The sequence below is a fragment of the Nerophis lumbriciformis genome, linkage group LG37 (genome assembly GCF_033978685.3).
Source record: "Nerophis lumbriciformis linkage group LG37, RoL_Nlum_v2.1, whole genome shotgun sequence".
NCBI lineage: Eukaryota > Metazoa > Chordata > Actinopteri > Syngnathiformes > Syngnathidae > Nerophis > Nerophis lumbriciformis.
In genome coordinates this window covers 4673997-4700128 of record NC_084584.2, presented here as the reverse complement: position 1 = coordinate 4700128, position 26132 = coordinate 4673997, and the positions used below count along the sequence as shown (strand labels likewise).

The 26132-nt window shown below is 40.0% G+C and overlaps 1 protein-coding gene across 2 annotated transcripts in view; it reads right to left on the bottom strand.

The window, feature by feature from the left end:
* The window catches only part of pds5b (PDS5 cohesin associated factor B), a 93814-nt gene that overhangs the window by 5210 nt on the left and 62472 nt on the right, over positions 1–26132 (bottom strand). The window contains exons 20-34 of one of the 2 annotated variants that reach the window (XM_061931594.2): positions 22498–22621; positions 22274–22432; positions 22146–22214; positions 21957–22093; positions 18507–18630; positions 18223–18427; positions 18040–18154; positions 17843–17975; positions 11984–12103; positions 11844–11906; positions 11632–11777; positions 11499–11556; positions 8611–9014; positions 6389–6475; positions 6022–6118 (exon numbers count right to left, since the gene is read on the bottom strand). In XM_061931594.2, the coding sequence (XP_061787578.2) occupies positions 6022–6118; positions 6389–6475; positions 8611–9014; positions 11499–11556; positions 11632–11777; positions 11844–11906; positions 11984–12103; positions 17843–17975; positions 18040–18154; positions 18223–18427; positions 18507–18630; positions 21957–22093; positions 22146–22214; positions 22274–22432; positions 22498–22621 (2041 nt within the window). The remainder of the gene's footprint in view (positions 1–6021; positions 6119–6388; positions 6476–8610; positions 9015–11498; positions 11557–11631; positions 11778–11843; positions 11907–11983; positions 12104–17842; positions 17976–18039; positions 18155–18222; positions 18428–18506; positions 18631–21956; positions 22094–22145; positions 22215–22273; positions 22433–22497; positions 22622–26132) is intronic. The other variant, XM_061931595.2, reaches the window with a different exon arrangement.

Here is a 26132-nt window from a genome sequence, read left to right as displayed (position 1 = left end):
AAATCACTTAAAAAAAAAAAATAAAAACAATATATTAAGCAATGAAAATAGTTTATGGCCATAAAATCACTTAAAAAAAAATAAATAAAAACAATATATTAAGCAATGAAAATAGTTTATGGCCATAAAATCACTATTTTTTTTAATAAAAACTATATATTAAGCAATGAAAATAGTTTATGGCCATAAAATCACTATTTTTTTTAATAAAAATAATATATTAAGCAATGAAAATAGTTTATGGCCATAAAATCACTTTAAAAAAATAAATAAAAACAATATATTAAGCAATGAAAATAGTTTATGGCCATAAAATCACTTTAAAAAATAAAAATAAAAACAATATATTAAGCAATGAAAATAGTTTATGGCCATAAAATCACTATTTTTTTTTTAATAAAAACAATATATTAAGCAATGAAAATAGTTTATGGCCATAAAATCACTATTTTAAGCAATGAAAATAGTTTATGGCCATAAAATCACTTAAAAAAATATATATATATATATATATTAAGCAATGAAAATAGTTTATGGCCATAAAATCACTATTTTTTTAATAAAAACAATATATTAAGCAATGAAAATAGTTTATGGCCATAAAATCACTATTTTTTTTTAATAAAAACAATATATTAAGCAATGAAAATAGTTTATGGCCATAAAATCACTATTTTTTTTAATAAAAACAATATATTAAGCAATGAAAATAGTTTATGGCCATAAAATCACTATTTTTTTAATAAAAACATATTAAGCAATGAAAATAGTTTATGGCCATACAATCACTTTTAAAAAAAAATAAAATAAAAACAATATATTAAGCAATGAAAATAGTTTATGGCCATAAAATCACTATTTTTTTTAAATAAAAACAATATATTAAGCAATGAAAATAGTTTATGGCCATAAAATTACTTTTCTAAAATAAAAACCATATATTGAGCAATGAAAATAGTTTATTGCCATAAAAACACTATTTAAAAAATAAATAAAAACAATATATTAAGCAATGAAAATAGTTTATGGCCATAAAATCACTTTAACAAATAAAAAATAAAAACAATATATTAAGCAATGAAAATAGTTTATGGCCATAAAATCACTATTTAAAAAAATAAATAAAAACAATATATTAAGCAATGAAAATAGTTTATGGCCATAAAATCACTATTTAAAAAAATAAATAAAAACAATATATTAAGCAATGAAAATAGTTTATGGCCATAAAAAACAAACCAACAAAAAAAACAAAAAAACAAGCAATAATATTAATAAGAACTTGAAAGTACAATAAAAAAAATGTTTTCATTCAGAACCCAAAATAATTTAGGGCAATAAGTGCAAATATTCAAATAACGCTGCCATCCCTTTTCCTGTCCACATTTGTTGGTGGCGTAAGGCTTTTGAAGTCATTCTAAAATACTTTCTCTGACCACTGATGTCATCCATCTCCCCAAACTTGTGCCATTCCTTTGTGCTGCTTTTTATTTGTCAAACTATTCTACTTTTTAAGTGAGGGATCAGGTTAATCACACTGTGATCTGTCATGATTAATTGATACGTTTATTGACATCTTAAATAATTGAATCCGTGTAAGGCTTTAAAAAGGCAAATGGATGGCACAATTGTTTCCATTGTGGTGCATTTGATACATTCAATAATAAAAGATATAAGATTAAACACAATTATTTGCTGGCATTAATGACATTTGGATAAAAATGCAATTGTTTGTCATACAAGAAGGTCTTTTTAAGTGTTTTACTCAAAACTTGGTGACAGTAAGTGCAGTAAGAATCAGGAGGACATTATGAAAGCCTTTGGAATAATTAGCAAACAAGATACATTTCAGCTCACTGGCGCCAGTCGGTTTCTCAAAGTGCGGCTATCAATCACGCCTTTTCCACCATTGTCATTGAAACTGGAGTTTTACTGCGCTGACTAATAGCCTTTATCAGTACAAGCCGACTAACAACTTCATTCAAGTTTGTTTGGATATCCTAGCACTAGATATAGCTGTGGCAAACCCTGTTTCCATATGAGTTGGGAAATTGTGTTAGATGTAAATATAAACGGAATACAATGATTTGCAAATCCTTTTCAACCCATATTCAGTTGAATATGCTACAAAGACAACATATTTGATGTTCAAACTCATAAACTTTATTTTTTTTTTGCAAATAATAATTAACTTAGAATTTCATGGCTCCAACACGTGCCAAAGTAGTTGGGAAAGGGCATGTTCACCACTGTGTTACATGGCCTTTCCTTTTAACTACACTCAGTAAACGTTTGGGAACTGAGGGGACACATTTTTGAAGCTTCTCAGGTGGAATTCTTTCCCATTCTTGCTTGATGTACAGCTTAAGTTGTTCAACAGTCCGGGGGTCTCCGTTGTGCTATTTTAGGCTTCATAATGCACCACACATTTTCAATGGGGAAACAGGCAGGCCAGTCTAGTACCCGCACTCTTTTACTATGAAGCCACGTTGATGTAACACGTGGCTTGGCATTGTCTTGCTGAAATAAGCAGGGGCGTCCATAGTAACGTTGCTTGAATGGCAACATATGTTGCTCCAAAACCTGTATGTACCTTTCAGCATTAATGGCGCCTTCACAGATGTGTAAGTTACCCATGTCTTGGGCACTAATACACCCCCATACCATCACACATGCTGCCTTTTTACACTTTGCGCCTAGAACAATCCGGATGGTTCTTTTCCTCTTTGGTCCGGAGGACACGATCTACAGTTTCCAAAAACAATTTGAAATGTGGACTTGTCAGACCACAGAACACTTTTCCACTTTGTATCAGTCCATCTTAGATGAGCTCAGGCCCAGCGAAGCCGACGGCGTTTCTGGGTGTTGTTGATAAACGGTTTTCGCCTTGCATAGGAGAGTTTTAACTTGCACTTACAGATGTAGCGACCAACTGTAGTTACTGACAGTGGTTTCCTGAAGTGTTCCTGAGCCCATGTGGTGATATCCTTTACACACTGATGTCGCTTGTTGATGCAGTACAGCCTGAGGGATCGAAGCTGCTTACGTGCAGTGATTTCTCCAGATTCTCTGAACCCTTTGATGATATTACGGACCGTAGATGGTGAAATCCCTAAATTCCTTGCAATAGCTGCTTGAGAAAGGTTTTTCTTAAACTGTCCAACAATTTGCTCACGCATTTGTTGACAAAGTGGTGACCCTCGCCCCGTCCTTGTTTGTGAATGACTGAGCATTTCATGGAATCTACTTTTATACCCAATCATGGCACCCACCTGTTCCCAATTAGCCTGCACACCTGTGGGATGTTCCAAATAAGTGTTTGATGAGCATTCCTCAACTTTATCAGTATTTATTGCCACCTTTCCCAACTTCTTTGTCACGTGTTGCTGCCATCAAATTCTAAAGTTAATGATTATTTGCAAAAAAAAAAAAGGTTTATCAGTTTGAACATCAAATATGTTGTCTTTGTAGCATATTCAACTGAATATGGGTTGAAAAGGATTTGCAAATCATTGTGCTCCGTTTATATTTACATCTAACACAATTTCCCAACTCATATGGAAACAGGGTTTGTAGTATCAATTAGTAAACGTCAATAATCCATGTATTAATTGCACATAAAGTAATGCAAACAGTTGTGTGACTGCAGTGAAACACTTTTGTTATCAGGTTCTTATGGTACACATTTTCATTCATTTAATACATTTAACTGTTTCTTATTACAAATAATTAGTTTTTTAAGTTACAAGTGATAAACACTTATTTATTTTCATAAAAGAAATGTAACATTACATCAACATACATAAATTAAAGAATTGTGAAATGGCCAAAGATTCCCACCTCTAAAGTTGAGTCTTTTTTTGTTGCGCCCGCCCCCTCACTCCCGAGCAAAACATGGCTAATGCTAGTGCTAATGCTAATCAATCAATCAATCAATGTTTATTTATATAGCCCTAAATCACAAGTGTCTCAAAGGGCTGCACAAGCCACAACGACATCCTCGGTACAAAGCCCACATAATGAGAGCAAGACGTTTGTTCCAAAGTAAGGAAAAGTGTTGTTGGACGAGGTGGGAATCTTTGATTACGATTCGATTAAAAATCGATTATTGATGCAGTTTTACATTTGTTTTCATTCCACTAAATACGTGTTTATCACTTTCAACTTTAAAAAACAGTGCATTTGTAATAAGAAACAGTTCATTAATTATTACAATTATTAAATGAATGGGAATGTGTGTAAAACTGGACCAAAGGTGGCTCGCTGCAGTTTTACACACATTTTCATTAACAAGCGGTAGAAAATGGATGGATGGATGGATAATACATGTGGGAATTATTTAACTGTTTCTTATTACAAAATAATAGTTTTTTTTTAAGTTCTAAGTGATAAACGCTCATTTAGTGAAACGAAAACAAATGTAAAATTACATCAATATACCGTATTTTCCGCACTATTAGCCGCACCTAAAAACCACAAATTTACTCAAAAGCTGACAGTGCGGCTTATAACCCGGTGCGCTTTATATATGGATTAATATTAAGATTCATTTTCATAAAGTTTCGGTCTCGCAACTACGGTAAACAGACGCCATCTTTTTTCCCCGTAGAAGAGGAAGTGCTTCTTCTTCTACGGCAAGCAACCGCCAAGGTAAGCACCCGCCCCCATAGAAGAGGAAGCGCTTCTTCTTCTACTATAAGCAACCACCCGCCCCCGTAGAAGAAGAAGAAGCGCGCGGATATTACGTTTCATTTCCTTTGTGTGTTTACATCTGTAAAGACCACAAAATGGCTCCTACTAAGCGACAGGTTTCCGGTTCATGAAAAGACGCAATCTCTCCATCCGCACACGGACTACTATTTCACAGCAACTGCCTAAAGACTTTCAAGAAAAGCTGGCTACTTTCCGTGCATATTGTAAAAACAAGATAGCTGAAAAAAAGATCCGGCCAGAGAACATTATCAACATGGACGAGGTTCCACTGACTTTTGATATTCCTGTGAACCGCACTGTGGATACAACGGGAGCACGTACGGTGAATATTCGCACCACAGGGAATGAGAAGTCATCCTTCACTGTGGTTCTAGCTTGCCATGCTAATGGCCAGAAACTTCCACCCATGGTGATATTCAAAAGGAAGACCTTGCCAAAAGAGACCTTTCCTGCCGGCGTCATCATAAAAGCTAACTCGAAGGGATGGATGGATGAAGAAAAGATGAGCGAGTGGTTAAGGGAAGTTTACGCGAAGAGGCCGGGTGGCTTTTTTCACGCAGCTCCGTCCATGTTGATATACGACTCCATGCGCGCCCACATCACGCTGGTTTTTAATATATTATTAAAGTTTGACTGACCTATCTGACTGTTTTTTTGACATTCCCTTTAGCGCAGTTAGATGCGGCTTATAACACGGGGCGGCTTATAGGTGGACAAAGTTTTGAAATATGCCGTTCATTGAAGGCGCGGCTTATAACCCAGGGCGGCTTATGGTGCGGAAAATACGGTACAAAATAATAGGTTATTTTTAAAGTTTTAAGTGATAAACGCTCATTTAGTGAAACGAAAACAAATGTAAAATTACATCAATATACATAAATTAAAGATGCATCGATAACGGAATTGTGAGGTGGCCAAAGATTCCCACCTCTAAAGTTGAACGTTTTTTAGTTGCGGACGTAGCCCGGAACTAATGCTAATGAGAGCGAGACGTTTGTTCCAAAGTAAGGAAAAGTGTTGTTGGACGAGGTGGGAATCTTTCATTACGATTCGATTAAAAATCGATTATTGATGCAGTTTTACCAGCTGGGTGGCCAAGTGGTTAGAGTGTCTGCCCTGAGACTAGGAGGTCTTTATAGTACCAAAGACTATGAAAATGGGAGCCGTTACCTCCCTGCTTAGCACTCAGCATCAAGGGTTGGAATTGGGGGTTAAATCACCAAATGATTTTAATATTTGCAAAGATAAAGGGGCCAACTTCCTCGCACTAAAGCATGAATCTTTTTTTTTTTTTTTTTAGTTACATACCTTGGGTGTGGGCTCGTCCTGCTGCTCTTCCTCCTCCTGCTCCTCTTCATCCTCAGAGTCTTCTTTAGCGGCAGCCGTCTTGGACCGTCCTGCGCGCCTGAAATCAAACATGCTTTTCAATGCTAAATACAGCGCCCGGATGATAACATTACCATAAAAATACACATTTGGTCAAATGCAGGACAAAACACTTCAAGCTAGGATGGAACTTGTGCTAGCAAGAGGAACATAAGTATTTCATCACCCATCAACCAGCAAGCATTCTGAAACTAAGTGTATTTATTTAGTCCTTCATCCCAATATGTAGGCCTGGATGTCTGAGGGAATATAACCAGATGAAGTTACAGCACGTTTGAAGGTTTCTTACGTGGGCTTCTTGGCGGGCGGCTGAGCTGACTTGGGTGGTCTTCCTCTCCTCTTCTGTGGTGTGGACTCTGCTACCGACTCAGTGCTGCTGACACGATAAACATCATGATGACTACACTTCCCCACAGCAGGAAGAAGAACAGGAGGAAGAGGAAAAAGACGAAGGAAGAAGAAAGAAGGAGGAAGGAGAATGAATGAAGAAAAGAGAAGAAAAAAACTGAAGAAAGAAGGAAGAATAGAAAGAAGTAAGAAGAGGAAGAGCAAGAGGAAAAGGAGTGAGAAGAAGAGTAAGAGGATGATAAGTAGAGTGAGAAGAAGAGTAAGAGGATGAAGAAGAAGAAGAGAAATAGAGTAAGAAGAAGAGTGAGAAGAAGAATACTAAGAGTAAAAATAGGCAGAACGGGAAGAGGAAGAAAAGGAAGAAGGAAAATAAGAAAAACAGTACGAAGAGTAAGGAAGAGTAAGAAGAGTCAAAGAAAGAAGAAGAGTAGGAAGAAGAAAAAAGAAGATAAAGAATAGAAAGAAGAGGAAAAGGAAGAGGAAGAAGAAGAGAAGAAAAGAAAAGGAGGAAGAGGAAGAAGAAGAGGAAGAAGAAAAATAAGAGGAAGAAGAGGGAGAGGAAGAGGAAGAAGAGTAAGAGTAAGAAGAGGAAAAGGAGGAAGAGGCAAAAGAGGCAGAAGAAGAAGAGGAAGAGGAAGAAGAAGTGAAAAAAGAGGAAGAGTAAGGAGAGAAGAAAAAGGAGGAAGAGGAAGAAGAAGAAAAAAAGAGGAGGAGGAAGAAGAATAGAAAGAAAAAGAAAAGGAAAAGTAAGAAGAGGACGAAGAAAACAAAGAAGACAAGAAAAGAAGGAGGAAGAAGAAGAGGGAGAAGAAGAAGAAAAAGAGGAAGAGAAAGAAGAGGAAAAGGAAAAGGAAGAGGAAGAAGAAGAGAAGAAAAGAAAAGGAGGAAGAGGAAGAAGAAAAATAAGAGGAAGAAGAGGGAGAGGAAGAGGAAGAAGAGTAAGAGTAAGAAGAGGAAAAGGAGGAAGAGGCAAAAGAGGCAGAAGAAGAAGAGGAAGAGGAAGAAGAAGTGATAAAAGAGGAAGAGTAAAAAGAGAAGAAAAAGGAGGAAGAGGAAGAAGAAGAAAAAAGAGGAGGAAGAAGAATAGAAAGAAAAGGAAAAGGAAAAGTAAGAAGAGGAAGAAGACAAAGAAGAGAAGAAAAGAAGGAGGAAGAAGAAGAAGAGGGAGAAGAAGAAGAAAAAGAGGAAGAGGAAGAAGAAGTGAAAAAAGAGGAAGAGTAAGGAGAGAAGAAAAAGGAGGAAGAGGAAGAAGAAGAAAAAAAGAGGAGGAGGAAGAAGAATAGAAAGAAAAAGAAAAGGAAAAGTAAGAAGAGGACGAAGAAGACAAAGAAGAGAAGAAAAGAAGGAGGAAGAAGAAGAGGGAGAAGAAGAAGAAAAAGAGGAAGAGAAAGAAGAGGAAAAGGAAAAGGAAGAGGAAGAAGAAGAGAAGAAAAGAAAAGGAGGAAGAGGAAGAAGAAAAATAAGAGGAAGAAGAGGGAGAGGAAGAGGAAGAAGAGTAAGAGTAAGAAGAGGAAAAGGAGGAAGAGGCAAAAGAGGCAGAAGAAGAAGAGGAAGAGGAAGAAGAAGTGATAAAAGAGGAAGAGGAAGAAGAGAAGAAAAAGGAGGAAGAGGAAGAAGAAGAAAAAAGAGGAGGAAGAAGAATAGAAAGAAAAGGAAAAGGAAAAGTAAGAAGAGGAAGAAGACAAAGAAGAGAAGAAAAGAAGGAGGAAGAAGAAGAAGAGGGAGAAGAAGAAGAAAAAGAGGAAGAGAAAGAAGAGGAAAAGGAAAAGTAAGAAGAGGAAGAAGAGAAGCAAAGAAGAAAAAGAAGAAGAAGAAGAAAAAGAAAAGGAGGAAGAAGAAAAATAAGAGGGAGCGGAAGAAAACGAGGAGAAGAGGAAGAAGAGTAAAAGTAACAAGAGGAAGAAGAAGAAGAAGAAAAAGAAGAAGAAAAAGAAGAGGCAAAAGCAGAGGAAGAAGAAAAAGAAGAGGCAAAAGAAGAAGAAGAAGAAGATAAAGAGAAAGAAAGAGAAGGAGAAGAAGAAGGAGAACAAGAAGAAGAGAAAGAAGAAGAAGAAGGAGGAAGAAGAAGAAGAGAAAGAGGAAGAAGAAGAAGAGAAAGAGGAAGAAGGAGAAGAAGAAGAGAAAGAAGAAGAAGAATAAGAAAGAGAAGAAGAAGAGAGTCACCCTTGTGATCGTCGAGGTGTGCGAGTCAGTCGTCCTCCTCTGGTCTTCACCTCCACGTTTTCACTGCTCACGTCTTCATCTTCCTCCTCCTCCTCCCCCGCCCTCTCCTCCTCTTCCTCCTCCTCCTCCTCCTCCTCCGGGGGAGGAGCCGCCTTCTTCCGCCCCCGCTTCCCTTTGGTGGGCGTGTCCTGGTTGGCGGCGGCGGCCTTGGGGGGCCGCCCCCGACGTCCCTTCTTGGGTGGGCTGTTCTGCTCGTCCTCCGGCTGGGTGTCTGGTGTCCACTGGTCCTCACACTCTGTGCTGGCCATGGCCGCCGCCTTCTTGCGTCCACGCTTGGGCCTGCTGTCCACGTCCTCGCTGCACGCCGTCACGCCGCGCTTACGCCCGCGCCCTTTCTCACTCTCCTGCAAGGACCAGGCAGCACTGTGTCACAATGGCCTGCTGGGGGCGCCACGCGGGAAGGAGCAAGGAGAAGGGGAGGAGCAAGAAGAAGGGGAGGAGCCATAAGAAGAATAAGGAGGGGTAGAGGAGCAAGAAGAAGAAGAAGAAAAGCAAGAAGAAGAAGAAGAAGAAGAAGAGGAAGAGGAGGAACCATAAGATGATAAAGATGAAGGATGAAGAGCAAGAAGAAGAAAAAGAAAAAGAAGCGGCAGAGAAGGAGCAGGAAAAAGAAAACAAAAAAGGGGAGGAGCTATAAGAAGGGGAGGAAGAGGAGCAAGAAGAAGAAAAAGAAGAAGAAAAGGAGGAGAAGCCATAAGAAGATTAAGGAGGAGGAGGAGCAAAAAGAAGAAGAAGGGGAGGAGGAGCAAGGAAAAGAAAAATATGAAGAAGAAGAAGAGGAAGAGGAGCCATAATTTGATAAAGAAGGAGGAGCAAGAAGAAGAAAAAGAAGAAGAGGACAATGATAAAGAAGGTGGAAGAGGAAGAGCAAGAAGAACAAAAAGAATAAGAAGTGGAGTAGGAGGAGCCATTACAACAAAAGAAAAAGAAGACTCGGAGGAGGAACCATAAGAAGATAAAGAAGGACGAGGAGCAAGAAGGAGAATAAGAAGAAGAAGAAAAAGGGGAGGAGGAGCAAGAAGAAGAAAACAAAGAAGGGGAGGAGGAGCAAAGAAAAAAAAAGAAGAATCGGAGGACGAGCCATAAGAAGATAAAGAAGAAAGAGGAAGAGGAGCAAGAAGAAGAAGGAGAAGAAGAAGGGGAGGAGGAGCAAGAAGAAGAAAACAAAGAAGGGGAGGAAGAGCAAAGGAAAAAAAAGAAGAATCGGAGGACGAGCAAGAAGAAGAAAAAGAAGAGGAGGAGGAGGAGCAAAAAGAAGAAAAAGGAGAAGAGGAGGAGGAGGAGCCATAAGATGATAAAGAAGAAAGAGGAAGAGGAGCAAGAAGAAGAAGAAGAAGAAGAAGAAGGGGTAGCAGGAGCAAGAAGACGAAAACAAAGAAAGGGAGGAGGAGCAAGAAAAAAAAGAAGAATAGGAGGAGGAGCCATAAGTTGATAAAGAAGGAGCAAGAAGAAGAAAAAGAAGAAGAGGAGGAGGAGCCATAAGATGATAAATAAGGTGGAGGAGGAGGAGCAAGAAGAAGAGGAGGAGCCATAAGATGATAAATAAGGTGGAGGAGGAGGAGCAAGAAGAAGAGGAGGAGCCATAAAATGATAAATAAAAAACGGCCATTTCCACATTTTCCACATCTCACATACCTGGAAGAGGAGGAACAGGAAAAAGAGGATGAAAATAAGAAAAAGGAGAATAAGGAAAAACAAGAAAAAGGAGAATAAGGAAAAACTTGAAAAAGAGGAAGGAGAAAGAAGAAGAGGAAGAAAAAAAGAACAAGAAAGAGAAAGAAGAAAAGCAAAAAGAAAAAGAAGAATAAGAGGAAAGAGGAAGACAAAAAGGAAGAAGGAAAAAGAGGAAGAACAATAAGGAGAAAGAAGAACAAGAAGAAGAGGAAGATGGAAAATAATAAGAAGAAAAGGAAGAGGAAGAAGGGAAAAGGAAGAAGTAGAAGGACAATGACGAAAAACAAGAATAGGAAGAATAGGAGGACAAAGGAGGAAGACAAATAGGAAAAAAGGAAGAACAAGAACAGGAAGAAAAAGGGAATGAAAAAGATGAAACAGAAAGAATAACATGGAGACAAAGAAGACAAAGAAGAAGGCAGGGGAAAAGGAGGAAGAAAAGGGAAATGAAGAGGAAGGAGGAAGACAAAAAGGAATAAAAAAAGAGGAGGAAGAAGACAAAAAGTGGAAGAACAAGAAGAGGAAGAATAAAAGAAAGAGGAAGAAAAAGGAGAAAGATCATTTTGAAGAGACAGAAATTACAAAAAGGAGAAAGAAAAAGAAGAAACAGAAAGAAGAAAAAGAAGAAACAAAGAAGAAACAGAACAGAAAGAAGAGGAAGAACAAGAAGAAGAGGAAGAATAAAAGAGAAAAAAACAAGAAAGAAAAATTAGAAGGAACAGAAATAACAAAAAGGAGATAGAAAAAGAAGAAACAGAAAGAAAAAAAAGGAGAGAGAAAAAGAAAAAACAGAAAGAAGAAAAAGAACAGAAAGAAGAGGAAGAATAAAAGGAAGAGGACGAAAAAGGAGAAAGAAAAGGAAGAAACAGAAAGAAGAAAAGGAGAAAGAAAAAGAAAAAACAGAAAGAAGAAAAAGAACAGAAAGAAGAGGAAGAACAAAAGGAAGAGGACGAAAAAGGAGAAAGAAAAAGAAGAAACAGAACAGAAAGAGGAAGAAGGAAAGGAAGAGGAAGAAAAAGGAGAAAGGAAAAGAAGAAAAAGAACAGAAAGAAGAGGAAGAAGAAAAGGAAGAGGACGAGAAAAGGAGAAAGAAAAGGAGGAAACAGAAAGAAGAAGAAGAAGAGCCATGATGTGAGAAGTGAAGAGGGTCCTACCTTGTCTGTGCTGCCATAGTCCTCGTTCTCACTGTGGTCCAACTCAGAAGTGTCCAGCCTGACACACACACATGAACACCTTGCAGTCAGTCACATGATGATGCGTGGTGCAGGTGAGCACACCTCACTCTACCTGCTCTTGTTGCGCTGAGGAGAGCCAGGGTTGGACGAGGAGTCGTCGTTGGTGACCGTCTCCATGCGGGACGCCTTGCTGGGGATCTGCTTGCCGGCGGACGACAGCGGCTTGTTGACGGCGCCCAACACGTTGGCCGACTTGGGCTGCGGGGACACTTCCATGTCAGCACCGTCACACACACATGCTGGACCTGCTTGCAGGACACTCACTTTCCCTGGCACGAAGAAGGACTTCATCTCAGGCGGGAGATAGTTCTTTGTGTTGCTGAAGTTCTGCAACGTAGAGCACACAAGATGCTTTTATACATGCTGCTGATGATGCTGCTTGGTGACGTCGTCATGGCGACCACCTTATCGGGCTTGGTGAAGAACCTGCTGGGCAGCACGGGGTCTTTGGGGGACTCCAGGCTGTAGGTGGTGCTCTTGGATATGATGATGTTCATGGCGACGTCACACACCGTGTACAGCTTCTGTGGAGGGACGGCGAGCGCGTGTTAGGGAGGGGACGACCCCTGGCGCCTGTTGTTTTGGCACCTATACACCCCCTCCCCATTGCAATTCCAAAACGTAGATAGCAGTAGTGTATACACAGTCCAGTGTTTGCTCAATCTAGTCTTTTGTTGCGCCCAAAAGTGTTAATACTGTAAGTATTACGCACCAGCTGTTTGATTGTAACGTGGAAAAAAATTGGAGACGTTGAAATCGCCATGTAAAATCGCTAATGCTAAGCAGTAGCGTTTCAATAGCAAACCCAATGTATATTAGCAACAAGGTAGCGCATTTTCCGAAAAGTGGAGCCTTACTTTATTTACCAGGCTTCCTCCTAAACAGACATGTGGCGGTGGAGGCGTGGTCACCGTGACGTCATTTGCATAATTTGATATGACTTTCTTTAAAAAGAATTAAAAAATGTATACATACATTTAAAACAAATATTACTATTAATTAGTATTAACATTTTTTGTTATCTTTTTGCTATATTTTCAAGTGTTGCTGCTCATTGTACAAGGTACTTTGTGGATATTTTTTTAACAGACTTTTCATGACTTTTTAAAAATAACAAAACAACTAGCAACAAATCTAGCATCATCTTCTGGTGTTATCTGGGATATATATAAAAATCACATCCACATCACAGACATGCTGACAACGCTCCATCACAGACATGCTGACAACGCTCCATCACAGACATGCTGACAACGCTCCATCACAGACATGCTGACAACGCTCCATCACAGACATGCTGACAACGCTCCATCACAGACATGCTGACAACGCTCCAGACAGTCACAATGGCGTGTGTTTTGTTTACATCCGGCTTTGGTAGCGCGGTTTTCGGTGATCAAAGTCTTTTTCCTGTGGTCAAGTTTTCGGTAGATCACATGTCAATAGTGCGCAATATACAGGCTATATATATATATATATATATATATATAAATTAATACTGTAACTATTAATTATTATTAATATTTTTTTTAATCGTTTTGCTATATTTTTTAATTGTTGCTGCTTATTGTACAAGGTACTTTGTTGAGATTTTTTTAAGTGTTTACAGACTTTTCATAACTTTTTAAAAATATAAAAAACAATCAACAACAAATCTAGCATCTTCTTCTGGTGTTATTATAGAATGTACTCGTGTTTAGAGACTACTTCTGTCCCTTGGTGTCCCTGACTAAAGAGGCTAGCTGCAGTGAGCATGACGTCACACTTGCTTGGCGCTGTTGGGTTAGGGTTCATCTTCAAAAGCCGCCTCTGTCCTCTAAATATTTGCATATTTTGTAGATGGCTGTCCACGGGTATATCTGGGATATATACAAAAATTAGGTCCACATCACAGACATGCTGACAACGCTCCATCACAGACATGCTGACAAGGCTTCATCACAGACATGCTGACAACGCTCCAGACAGTCACAATGATGTGTGTTTTGTTTACATCCCGCTTCGGTAGCGCGGTTTTCGTTGATCAAAGTCTTTTTCCTGTGGTCAAGTTTTCAGTAGATCACATGTCAATAGTGCGCAATATATAAGCTATATATATATATATATATATATATATATCAATTAATACTGTAACAACTAGCTAATATTAATGATATCGTCCTGCATTAATGATACTTGTAAGAAACATACTTTGTCGCCTTGGAGGCCAGGATTAGTGATTTATAAGTAGCTAAAACACTGCTGATTGCGGATGGACGTTAGCTGCTAACTATGTTTCAAAGCACCTCTTGTAGAGTGGCGCTTTAGTGTTTATAGCCTCACATTTATCGTTTGTTTTTAAGTCAAAATGCGTCCATTCCGTCTCTTTTGTCTTCACACGTGTCTGCTTGCAAGTACTATGTACGTGCGCCTCTGCTCCAGCACGTCGTGACTACGGTGCCGCCGTGATGTCCATGAAAAAATTAACAAAATAGCACCAGTATTTTTCAGAGGCAGTATAGTACCGTTTTTAGTTCATGAGTACCATTCATTAGTAACTTAAAAAATACCTCTCTATGAAAATGTAAAAATAGAGATAAAGGCATGCAATAAAAAATCTGACAAAAACACAAATATTTGTCTTAAATATACAGATATTATTAGATATTACAAATTACACACAGCACTGTTTTACCAAACATAATCAATAATCATGAATAATAATCGTAATTTCAATATTGATATTATTATTATTTTGGCCCTAACTGGCAGCGTTATGTATACATGAACAATATTTTAATTTAGGACAAAAACTGCAGCTATGTCTTATGTCCATAAAGGTGCCATCTTGAGAACATTTTCATATCTATTTTTATTGATTTACAGTATTATTTTGTTTCTGCTGTATTACTTTGTTTATAATGTCTTGTTTGCGTTTTTTTTTTTTTTTTTAATAAAACTTGGTTGAAAGGATTTTAGCATGAGTAGTTTCTTAAAATTTCGAGCACACTTAAAATTATCGGCATAATAATGATAACCATGATAATTTTGGTTACAATAACCGTGATAAAAAATCATACCGTGACATCCCTAATTGGGATATATGGTGTTCTGGGCTGTTAAAAAGAACTAAAAATGTGCACGGAACTAGGGTTGTCACAATAGCAATATTTTGGTACCGGTACCAAAATGTATTTCGATACTTTTCTAAATAAAGGGGACCACAAAAAATGTCTTTATTTGCTTTATTTGAACAAAAAATGTTAGGGTGCATGAAACATATGTTTATTATTGTCATTTAGTCCTTAAATAAAATAGACAACTTGTCTTTTAGTAGTAAGTAAACAAACAAAGACTCCTAATTAGCCTGCAGTAACATAATGTGTCATTTATACACCTATTATTTGTCAACATTATTAAGGACAAACTGTAAAAATTGATTATTAATCTACTTGTTCATTTACTGTTAATATCTGCTTATTTTCTGTTTGAACATGTTCTATCTACACTTCTGTTAAAATGTAATAATCACTTATTCTTCTCTTCTTTGATACTTTACATTAGTTTTGGATGATACCACACATTTAGGTATGGATCCGATACCAAGGAGTTACAGGATCATACATTGGTCATATTCAAAGTCCTCATGTGGACATATTTTCTGACTTTATAAACATAATATAAATTAAAAAAAATAAAATAAATTTTTTTTTTTGTGATGCTAAAAAATATCGATGTAATCATAGTAGTATCGACTAGATACGCTCCTGTACTTGGTATCATTACAGTGGATGTCAGGTGTCGATCCACCCATGGCGTTTGTTTACATTGTGACGCCGGTGAGCTACGGTGTGTAGTGAAGCATGTTTAGCTATTCCTCGTTTTCCAGTGATGATAATACTTGCATACCTGCCAACTTTTGAAATCAGAAAAACCTAGTAGCCAGGGTCCAGGGGCCGCAGGCCCCGGTAGGTCCAGGACAAAGTCCTGGTGGGGGGTTCAGGCCCCCCGACGCAAAATGATTATTAGCATTCAGATAGGTTAAAATGTTGCTAAAACCATCACTGTTTGGGCGACGAAAAACGTTGAAAGTTTTCCACTTGTATCGCTAGCAACGGCATTAGACTTGTGTTTTTTTGTCCCAACGTGGTCTTTTACATCGCTAATTCCTCCGTGTCCGATCGAAAAATCTTGTCTGCACAAGGTGCAATTCGCGTAGTTTTCACCCTTTTTGGAACGGATAATTATTCCCGGATAGGCTTTTGAATATTCTTCACGGAATGACTGCAGTTTTCTTTTCGGTTTAAGACTCGTTTGCGATTTTTCTCCGGCTGATTCCATGATCGTTCGCTCGTTTGGAAACAATGGCAACTGTATGGCGTCACATTAGTGCCAAAAATCCGAGCGCATAAAAACTGTTATCGCGCACTGATTCTCCACTTCGACGCCTTTCTGCGCGCTCTCTGTGTACTCCTGGCATCTCTCCTCGCGCTGTCATGTTTCTTTTTGGCACTTTGGGGGCGGGTATGCTTAGACGGCCCCTTCTTTCTGATTGGCTGTGAGCATTTTTCATATGACCAATCATTCTCCAGTGTAGCAACGTTGTAGCCATCTTACCTCGGACATCTAGCCTCAATCATTACATTGATGTTAATGGTACATGTACTACCTAAATTACCATAACTTGCTCGATTTTCGACCAATTTACAAACGGTTTGCCTTGTTACAAATCTTATTCCATGTAGATATGACATAGGATGCTGTTGAAATTACCTCTTTCGCTTTAAAAAAAAAAAAGACTTAATTGTGCCACATAGTTGTGTAGGGTCAGTGTTAGTCAGTTCTCTGATTATTTTAAACTGTTTCAGAATACATTATTAAAAGCTACTTTTAACATTTTAAAAACAAAATTCAAAGATTATTTCATTAATTTTATGGCTGAATCAAAAGAAATTCCATAAATTAGAAAACAAATGTTCAAGAAGAAGTGAAAATATAAAATAATGTTATTGCTGGTGGACCAGTTCTGGCTGAAAGATGTGATTATGGTGTTTGTTGTCTTATTATTTATTTGGATCACATTTTGTATTACCCTGTATTGTGTTTATGTGCTATGAAATAACCTTCATCAGCGCGCGACATTTTTTTATCCACTTCTTCCTCCGTAAATCTTGATACATATTGACGATGACCCGCCCTGCTATACTTCTGATTGGCTCTGAGCATTTTTCAGCGTTTTTCGCCTGACCAATCAGAAAGGAGGGGCCGTATAAGCATACCCGCCCCCAAAGTGCCAAAAAGAAACATGACAGTGCGAGGAGAAATGCCAGGAGTACACAGAGAGCGCGCAGAAAGGCACCGCGTGCGCGCTAAAAGGCACCACGCGCGCGCAAAATGGTGTCGCGCGCGCACGAAGTGGAGAATCAGCGCGCGATAACAGTTTTTATGCGCTCGGATTTTTGGCACTAATGTGACGCCATACAACTGGTGCCTCGTGCTTGGCAGCGGTGCTATAAATAGCCTCGCGCATGGCATTCGGAATGGCTCGATAGGAAGTTACGGGAAGCAGTGTCGATTGTCATTGTTGTTACGCGATTTCGTGAATAAAACTTTTTTAAAAATATATTTTTTTAATTAATGAAAAACCGTATTTTTTATCACTGCAACCGTAACCCGGAATAGGTTGATGAAAACCGTACTAATTACGGGAAAACCGGAGTAGTTGGCAGGTATGTACTTGTAATAAACTCACTTTATTTGTCGCCATGGAGACGAGGATTAGTGATTTAGAAGTAGCCAAAACACTAGCTAGCCATGACTTAAAGCACCTCTTCCTGAGGGTGTTTCAGTGTTATAACTTCACCTTTATCTTTAGTTTTCAGGCCAAAATGCGTCCATTCTCCCTTTTCTGTCTACACACTGTGTCTGCTTGTAAGTACTCCGTGTGTGCGCGCTGCCCAACATGCTTCTCTGCTCGTAAAATTCAACTCTTAACTCAACAATGAGTAGATGAGCGAGGGTGGGCGGTGTAAGGGGGTGTTGCGGTGCCATCTCCACAGCAATGTCATGTCATGACATGACATGACATGACATGATGCGCCGTCGAAAAAAAGTACTTTTTAGAGGCAGTATAGTACAGAATGATTCATTAGTATGGCGGTACTATGCTAGTACTGGTATACCGTACAACCCTACACCGAACCCAAAGGAAAACGGTCACAAAACCGTGGCCACCGTGGATTTTGTGACCTGTCCTATTTGCGTGTGTGGACGAGATGATGTACCTCATTTGTTTTTGAGTCGCTGGCCGCCTGAGCATCTTTCGTCTGTTTGATGTTCTCCACCATTTTCCTGATGAAGGCGTGGCTGTTGTTCTCGTTCTTGGCCATGATGATCTCCAGCACGAACCACAGAGCTCTACCAAGGAGGCAGCCGTTCAGAAAATGACCACACGGCGGAGTTTGGTGGCGGCGCTACTCACTCTTTGATGTCCTTGAGCTGCTCGATGTCCTGCACTTTGACGTAGTCGGGGTCGTGCGCCAGCAGGTGGATGGCGTAGGGCACCACGTACTCCGGCAGCAGCGAGAACAGCTTGTCTGTGTACAAGCACAAACATCCATCACATTCCCCCGTCGCCCCGTTCCAAGACGTGCCTCGTTCCTACCGCTGATGGCGGCGTGCTGCTTGAGGTACTCGCGCCGTATGTTGACGTTCTTCACTAAGCACTGGCGCGCGTGGGCCCGCCGCTCCTTGACCGGGTCCTTGGCGCACAGGGCGAAGACGGCCATGTACTCCAGAGGCAGGCGCAGGCGGCAAAGACCCCGATGGAGCTTCTGGGAAAAGCCCTGACGCACCTGGTAACACTCGTCCTGGAAGACAGGAAAACGGCGATGCCGGTCGGCGGAGAACAGGGGGAAGGGAGATGCGGCCTTTCAAAATAAGACGTACGTTGATGACGAGCGAGCACAGCTGATACTGCTCCAGGGTGACGATTTCGTGATAACACGGCTCCTGGGCCAGCTTTAGGAGGGCGCAGGCGGCCGCGAGTCGTAACCTCGACATGTCCGGTTTGCTGGGATTTAGAGAAATAACCATTAAAATAACAATTAGTTTTTCTCCATCCGACTGTTTCAAATATAGTGGAACCTCTGTTTACCAACTCCTTCATTTGAAAACTTTTGTGTGTACGAATAAAAGTAGGGCACAGAGAACAGCAGCTTGTTGTTTTGACTAGTTAAAAAAAATAAAAAAATTGACCCCTTGTTTTGTTTGTGTGATATACAATACTGTACAGCACTTGAGATTGGGTTCAAATTGTACAAACTAAAAAGTATGGACTTTTGTTGAGGCTGGATCCCCCTTTTAGACCAGTTGATCTGCCGTTTCTTTTCTGCTCTGCCACCCTCTCCTTCGTGGATGGGGGGGGCACAGGTTCGGTGGTCACGGATGAAGCGCTGGCTGTCCAAAGTCGGGACCCGGGGTGGACCGCTCGTCTGTGCATCGGTTGGGGACATCTCTGTGCTGCTGACCTGTCTCCGCTCGGGATGGTCTCTTGCTGGCCCCACTATGGACTGGACTCTCACTATTATGTTGGATCCACTATGGACTGGACTCTCACTATTATGTTAGATCCACTATGGACTGGACTCTCACTATTATGTTAGATCCACTATGGACTGGACTCTCACTATTATGTTGGATCTACGATGGACTGGACTCTCACAATTATGTTGGATCCAATATGGACTGGACTCTCACTATTATGTTAGATCCACTATGGACTGGACTCTCATTATTATGTTAGATCCACTATGGACTGGACTCTCACTATTATGTTAGATCTACTATGGACTGGACTCTCACTATTATGTTAGATCCACTATGGACTGGACTCTCACTATTATGTTAGATCCACTATGGACTGGGCTCTTATGTTAGATCCACTATGGACTGGACTCTCACTATTATGTTAGATCCACTATGGACTGGACTCTCACTATTATGTTGGATCCACGATGGACTGGACTCTCACAATTATGTTAGATGCAATATGGACTGGACTCTCACTATTATGTTAGATCCACTATGGACTGGACTCTCATTATTATGTTAGATCCACTATGGACTGGACTCTCACTATTATGTTAGATCTACTATGGACTGGACTCTCACTATTATGTTAGATCCACTATGGACTGGACTCTCACTATTATGTTAGATCCACTATGGACTGGGCTCTTATGTTAGATCCACTATGGACTGGACTCTCACTATTATGTTAGATCCACTATGGACTGGACTCTCACTATTATGTTGGATCCACGATGGACTGGACTCTCACAATTATGTTAGATGCAATATGGACTGGACTCTCACTATTATGTTAGATCCACTATGGACTGGACTCTCACAATTATGTTAGATCCACTATGGACTGGACTCTCACTATTATGTTAGATCTACTATGGACTGGACTCTCACTATTATGTTAGATCCACTATGGACTGGACTCTCACTATTATGTTAGATCCACTATGGACTGGACTCTCACTATTATGTTAGATCCACTATGGACTGGACTCTCACCATTTTATGTTAGATCCACTATGGACTGGACTCTCACTATTATGTTAGATCCACAATGGACTGGACTCTCACACTATTATGTTAGATCCACTATGGACTGGACTCTCACTATTATGTTAGATCCACTATGGACTGGACTCTCACAATATTATGTTAGATCCATTATGGACTGGACTCTCACTATTATGTTAGATCCACTATGGACTGGACTCACACTATTATGTTAGATCCACTATGGACTGGACTCTCACTATTATGTTAGATCCACTATGGACTGGACTCTCACTATTATGTTAGATCCACTATGGACTGGACTCTCACTATTATGTTAGATCCACTATGGACTGGACTCTCACTATTATGTTAGATCCACTATGGACTGGACACACACTATTATGTTAGATCCACTATGGACTGGACTCACACTATTATGTTAGATGCACTATGGACTGGACTCACACTATTATGTTAGATCCACTACTGACTGGACTCTCACTATTATGTTAGATCCACTATGGACTGGACTCTCACTATTATGTTAGATCCACTACTGACTGGACTCTCACTATTATGTTAGATCCACTATGGACTGGACTCACACTATTATGTTAGATCCACTATGGACTGGACTCACACTATTATGTTAGATCCACTATGGACTGGACTCACACTATTATGTTAGATCCACTATGGACTGGACTCACACTATTATGTTAGATCCACTATGGACTGGGCTCTCACTATTATGTTAGATCCACTATGGACTGGACTCACACAATATTATGTTAGATCCACTATGGACTGGACTCTCACTATTATGTTAGATCCACTATAAAGTTAAAGTTAAAGTACCAATGATTGTCACACACACACTAGGTGTGGCGAAATTATTCTCTGCATTTAACCCATCACCCTTGATCACCCCCTGGGAGGTGAGGGGAGTAGTGGGCAGCAGCGGTGGCCGCGCCCGGGAATCATTTTTGGTGATTTAACCCCCAATTCCAACCCTTGATACTGAGTGCCAAGCAGGGAGGTAATGGGTCCCATTTTTTTATAGTCTTTGGTATGACTCGGCCGGGGTTTGAACCCACAACCTACCGATCTCAGGGCGGACACTCTAACCACTAGGCCACTGAGGACTGGACTCACACTATTATGTTAGATCCACTATGGACTGGACTCACACTATTATGTTAGATCCACTATGGACTGGACTCTCACTATTATGTTAGATCCACTATGGACTGGACTCACACTATTATGTTAGATCCACTATGGACTGGACTCTCACTATTATGTTAGATCCACTATGGACTGGACTCTCACTATTATGTTAGATCCACAATGGACTGGACTCTCACTATTATGTTAGATCCACTATGGACTGGACTCACACTATTATGTTAGACCCACTATGGACTGGACTCTCACAATATTATACTAGATCCACTCGACGTCCATTGCACCGGTCGCCCGGGAGGGGCTTGGGGGGGTCCCCACATCTGCGGTCCCCTCCAAGGTTTCTCATTGTCCCATTGGGTTGAGTTTTTCCTTGCCCTGATGTGGGATCTGTTGTGGCTTGTGCAGCCCTTTGAGACACTGGTGATTTAGGGCTACATAAGTAAACATTGATTGATGATTGATATTTATATTTACATTGTTTCTTATGGAGAAACCTGCTTCAACATACACATTTTTCGAGTTACAGACTGCTCAAAAACCGAGGTTCCACTGCAGATTAAAAGAAAACCTGTTTACTTTGGCACGCTAAATCCTGACCTCGCTACTGTGTAAATATGGTGGAAGATTTACCCCATCCTGCCTTGCTCGGTGAGATCTCCATCACTGTGCAGAATAGCGGTCAACATGCGCAGCGTGGAGTTGCCCGACTTGCTCTGATTGTTCTTCACTCCCAGCAACCACCTCACCATCAGCTTGATGCCCTGAATCTGCAACACCAATTAGGACTGTCTGTCATGGGAGGGAGGGACGCAAACTCACCTTTGCCATGGTCTCGGGGGAAACCTCATCGTCAGGGACCCAAAGTTTGGTCGTCTTCTTGCCTGGGACCTGCCCACCAAATACATTTACACACCTGTCCACCATTGCCCACTAAATGCTGTCAGTACCCTGTCGTTCATCAGCAGATCTTTTACTATGAAGTTGGCCACCAGCGACTTGAGAGGAGCAGCAAACTGCTCTGGGGCCAGTTGGGCCAGGTGGCCTAAGGTGGTCAGAGGGGTGATGAGCTGCTCCAGGTTGGCTGGGTCTAGACCTTTGTGTAGAGGCTACACACACACACACATGCATGAACAGACTGATGCCAATCAACGTGGTCTAAGCAAAGACGGACCTCAAAGATCTGAGCAAAGTGTGTGTCTCTGTTGGTGAACATGGCGTTGATGCAATAGATGGAGTACTTGGCTTGGCGGGGAGGGCCACGCTTGGCTTTGGCCTGCAGTACCGGCAGCAAAACACTGGGGGGAGCAAGAAGAAGCGGGTTAGGGGTGTACTCACACTGCATGTTGGTCTTAGGGCTGGACGGCTATGGCAAAATAATAATAATCACCGACGTTAGCATTAGCAAATATGTTAACGCGTTTACGAGTGTCTGTTACTTTCTGTGCCGATGATTTTGCCGTTGTCCCGGTCTACGATGTGGTTATTTATTTTGCAATGATCTGATATGGCTGATTTTAAGATTTCCTGTTCGGATTTGTGTTTTAGGCTTCTTGTAAACCAGGGGTGCTCATTACGTCGATCGCGAGCTACCGGTCGATCGCGGAGGGTGTGTCAGTCGATCACCAGCCAGTCCTAAAAATGAGCGATCATAAATCTTCACTATGACGTCACTTTCGTCACTTGATTGACATTCACGGCACCCGAGGGTCTTCTGAGATGACGCTGGCTGCTGCCAGCTCATTAAAATTACCGACTGGAAGGCGAGAAACACTTTATTTCAACAGACTCTGGCGCCGTACCTGTCGTCAAAACTCCAAAGACCGACTGCACAGTTGCACAGTTGCGCAAACAAAATAAGAGTCTCAGAAAGCTGGCGTGCACAAGCTAGCAAGCTACGGAGTTTGCCGACAATGTATTTCTTGTAAAGTGTATACAAAGGAGTACGGAAGCTGGACAAATAAGATGCCAAAAAGCAACCACTTTCATGTGGTATTGGACAGAAAGGAGGACTTTTTTTCTCCTCCATTCGAACATGCGGACGTTATCAGCACCACTGTCTGATTCCTATCAATGCAAGTCATCAGAATCAGGTAATACACCAACTTATATTCTTGTCTTCATGAAAGAAAGGAATCTATATGTGTTAAACATGCTTGTATTATCTTTTACCACCTTTAACTTGTTAACAATATTAACTATATGTGTTAAACATGCTTGTATTATCTTTAAACACCTTTAAGTTGTTAACAATATTAACTATATGTGTTAAACATGCTTGTATTATCTTTAAACACCTTTAAGTTGTTAACAATATTAACTATATGTATTAAACATTCTTGTATTATCATTAAACACCTTTAAGTTGTTAACAATATGAACTATATGTGTTAAACATGCTTGTATTATCATTAAACACCTTTAACTTGTTAACAATATTAACTATATGCATTAAACATGCTTGCATTATCATTAAACACCTTTAACTTGTTAACAAAAACATATATTTCATAAATAAGTAAATATAAATGATATATATGAATGAGGTAGATCCCCACGACTTGATCAATTGAAAAGTAGCTCGCCTGCAGAAAAAGTGTGAGCACCCCTGTTGTAAACCAAAACAAAATAATAATCACGATTACTTTGATGGATTTTGTAATCACGATCATTATCCATACCTGCCAACTTTTGAAATCAGAAAAACCTAGTAGCCAGGGTCCAGGGGCCGCAGGCCCCGGTAGGTCCAGGACAAAGTCCTGGTGGAGGGTTCAGGCTTCGCCCCCCGACGCAAAATGATTGATTGCATTCAGACAGGTTAAAATGTTGCTAAAACCATCACTTTTCTATCAGTCACAGTGACTTTTCAAAACAAAAATATTACAGCAAAAATCATATGGGTTGATTGACATGTTTATTCTGTAAGCTAACTTCAATAGTTTGAAATTATTTTGACAGTTAATGCCAGTTATCCTGTCAACCTTTCACAAGACTTCAATTTGTTAATTGAAAGTATAAACACTTTTTACAGTAAACAAATGGTAAAACAGTACTAAACAATTCCATTAAAAAAAAATTGGTGTCATTATTAACTTTCTGTCCAAGCTTGTATAATCGACTGCCTTGTTCAATTGTAAAAAATATTCTGTGCCTAAAATTCACATTTCTATCACAATTATCATACTGTAAACATGGTAAGCTAACTTCATTACAATTAATAGTCCTGTCAATAGCATGGAATTACAGTTCAAATGTAGTTTTTTTGTAAGCCTTTCAAAAGAATTCAAAATATGAAAAATTTATGAAAATTAATTTATGCCATCAGACACTTGAAAAGTGGCACATCACATCTCTAATGTAATCATTTGAACTTTTCAACAGAAATAGCACTGCAAAAATATTAAGGACATACTTCTATATTTTGGTAGTTATGCTGTCAACATTTAACAAGATTTCTTCAACTTGGACTTGAAAGCATAAATAGTATAAACACTTCTAACAGTACTAAACAATTCCAATAGATAACATTGGTGTCATTACCTTTTTGTGGCTAAAATCCGAAAAACGTTGAAAGTTTTCCACTTGTATCGCTAGCAACGGCATTAGACTTGTGTTCTTTTGTCCCAACGTGGTCTTTTACATCGCTATTTCCTCCGTGTCCGATCGAAAAATCTTGTCTGCACAAGGTGCAATTCGCGTAGTTTTCACCCTTTTTGGAACGGATAATTATTCCCGGATAGGCTTTTGAATATTCTTCACGGAATGACTGCAGTTTTCTTTTCGGTTTAAGACTCGTTTGCGATTTTTCTCCGGCTGATTCCATGATCGTTCGCTCGTTTGGAAACAATGCCTCGTGGTTGGCAGCGGTGCTATAAATAGCCTCGCGCATTTAAAAAAAAATTTTTTTTTTAAATTAATGAAAAACCGTATTTTTTATCACTGCAACCGTAACCCGGAATAGGTTGATACTAAAATACTACCGTATTTTCCGCACTATTAGCCGCACCTAAAAACCACAAATTTACTCAAAAGCTGACAGTGCGGCTTATAACCCGGTGCGCTTTATATATGGATAAATATTAAGATTCATTTTCATAAAGTTTCGGTCTCGCAACTTCGGTAAACAGCCGCCATCTCTTTTCCCCGTAGAACAGGAAGTGCTTCTTCTTCTACGCAAGCAACCGCCAAGGTAAGCACCCGCCCCCATAGAACAGGAAGCGCTGCTTCTTCTACTGTAAGCAACCACCCGCCCGCGTAGAAGAAGAAAAAGCGCGCGGATATTACGTTTCATTTCCTTTGTGTGTTTACATCTGTAAAGACCACAAAATGGCTCCTACTAAGCGACAGGTTTCCGGTTCATGAAAAGACGCAATCTCTCCATCCGCACACGGACTACTATTTCACAGCAACTGCCTAAAGACTTTCAAGAAAAGCTGGCTACTTTCCGTGCATATTGTAAAAACAAGATAGCTGAAAAAAAGATCCGGCCAGAGAACATTATCAACATGGACGAGGTTCCACTGACTTTTGATATTCCTGTGAACCGCACTGTGGATACAACGGGAGCACGTACGGTGAATATTCGCACCACAGGGAATGAGAAGTCATCCTTCACTGTGGTTCTAGCTTGCCATGCTAATGGCCAGAAACTTCCACCCATGGTGATATTCAAAAGGAAGACCTTGCCAAAAGAGACCTTTCCAGCCGGCGTCATCATAAAAGCTAACTCGAAGGGATGGATGGATGAAGAAAAGATGAGCGAGTGGTTAAGGGAAGTTTACGCGAAGAGGCCGGGTGGCTTTTTTCACG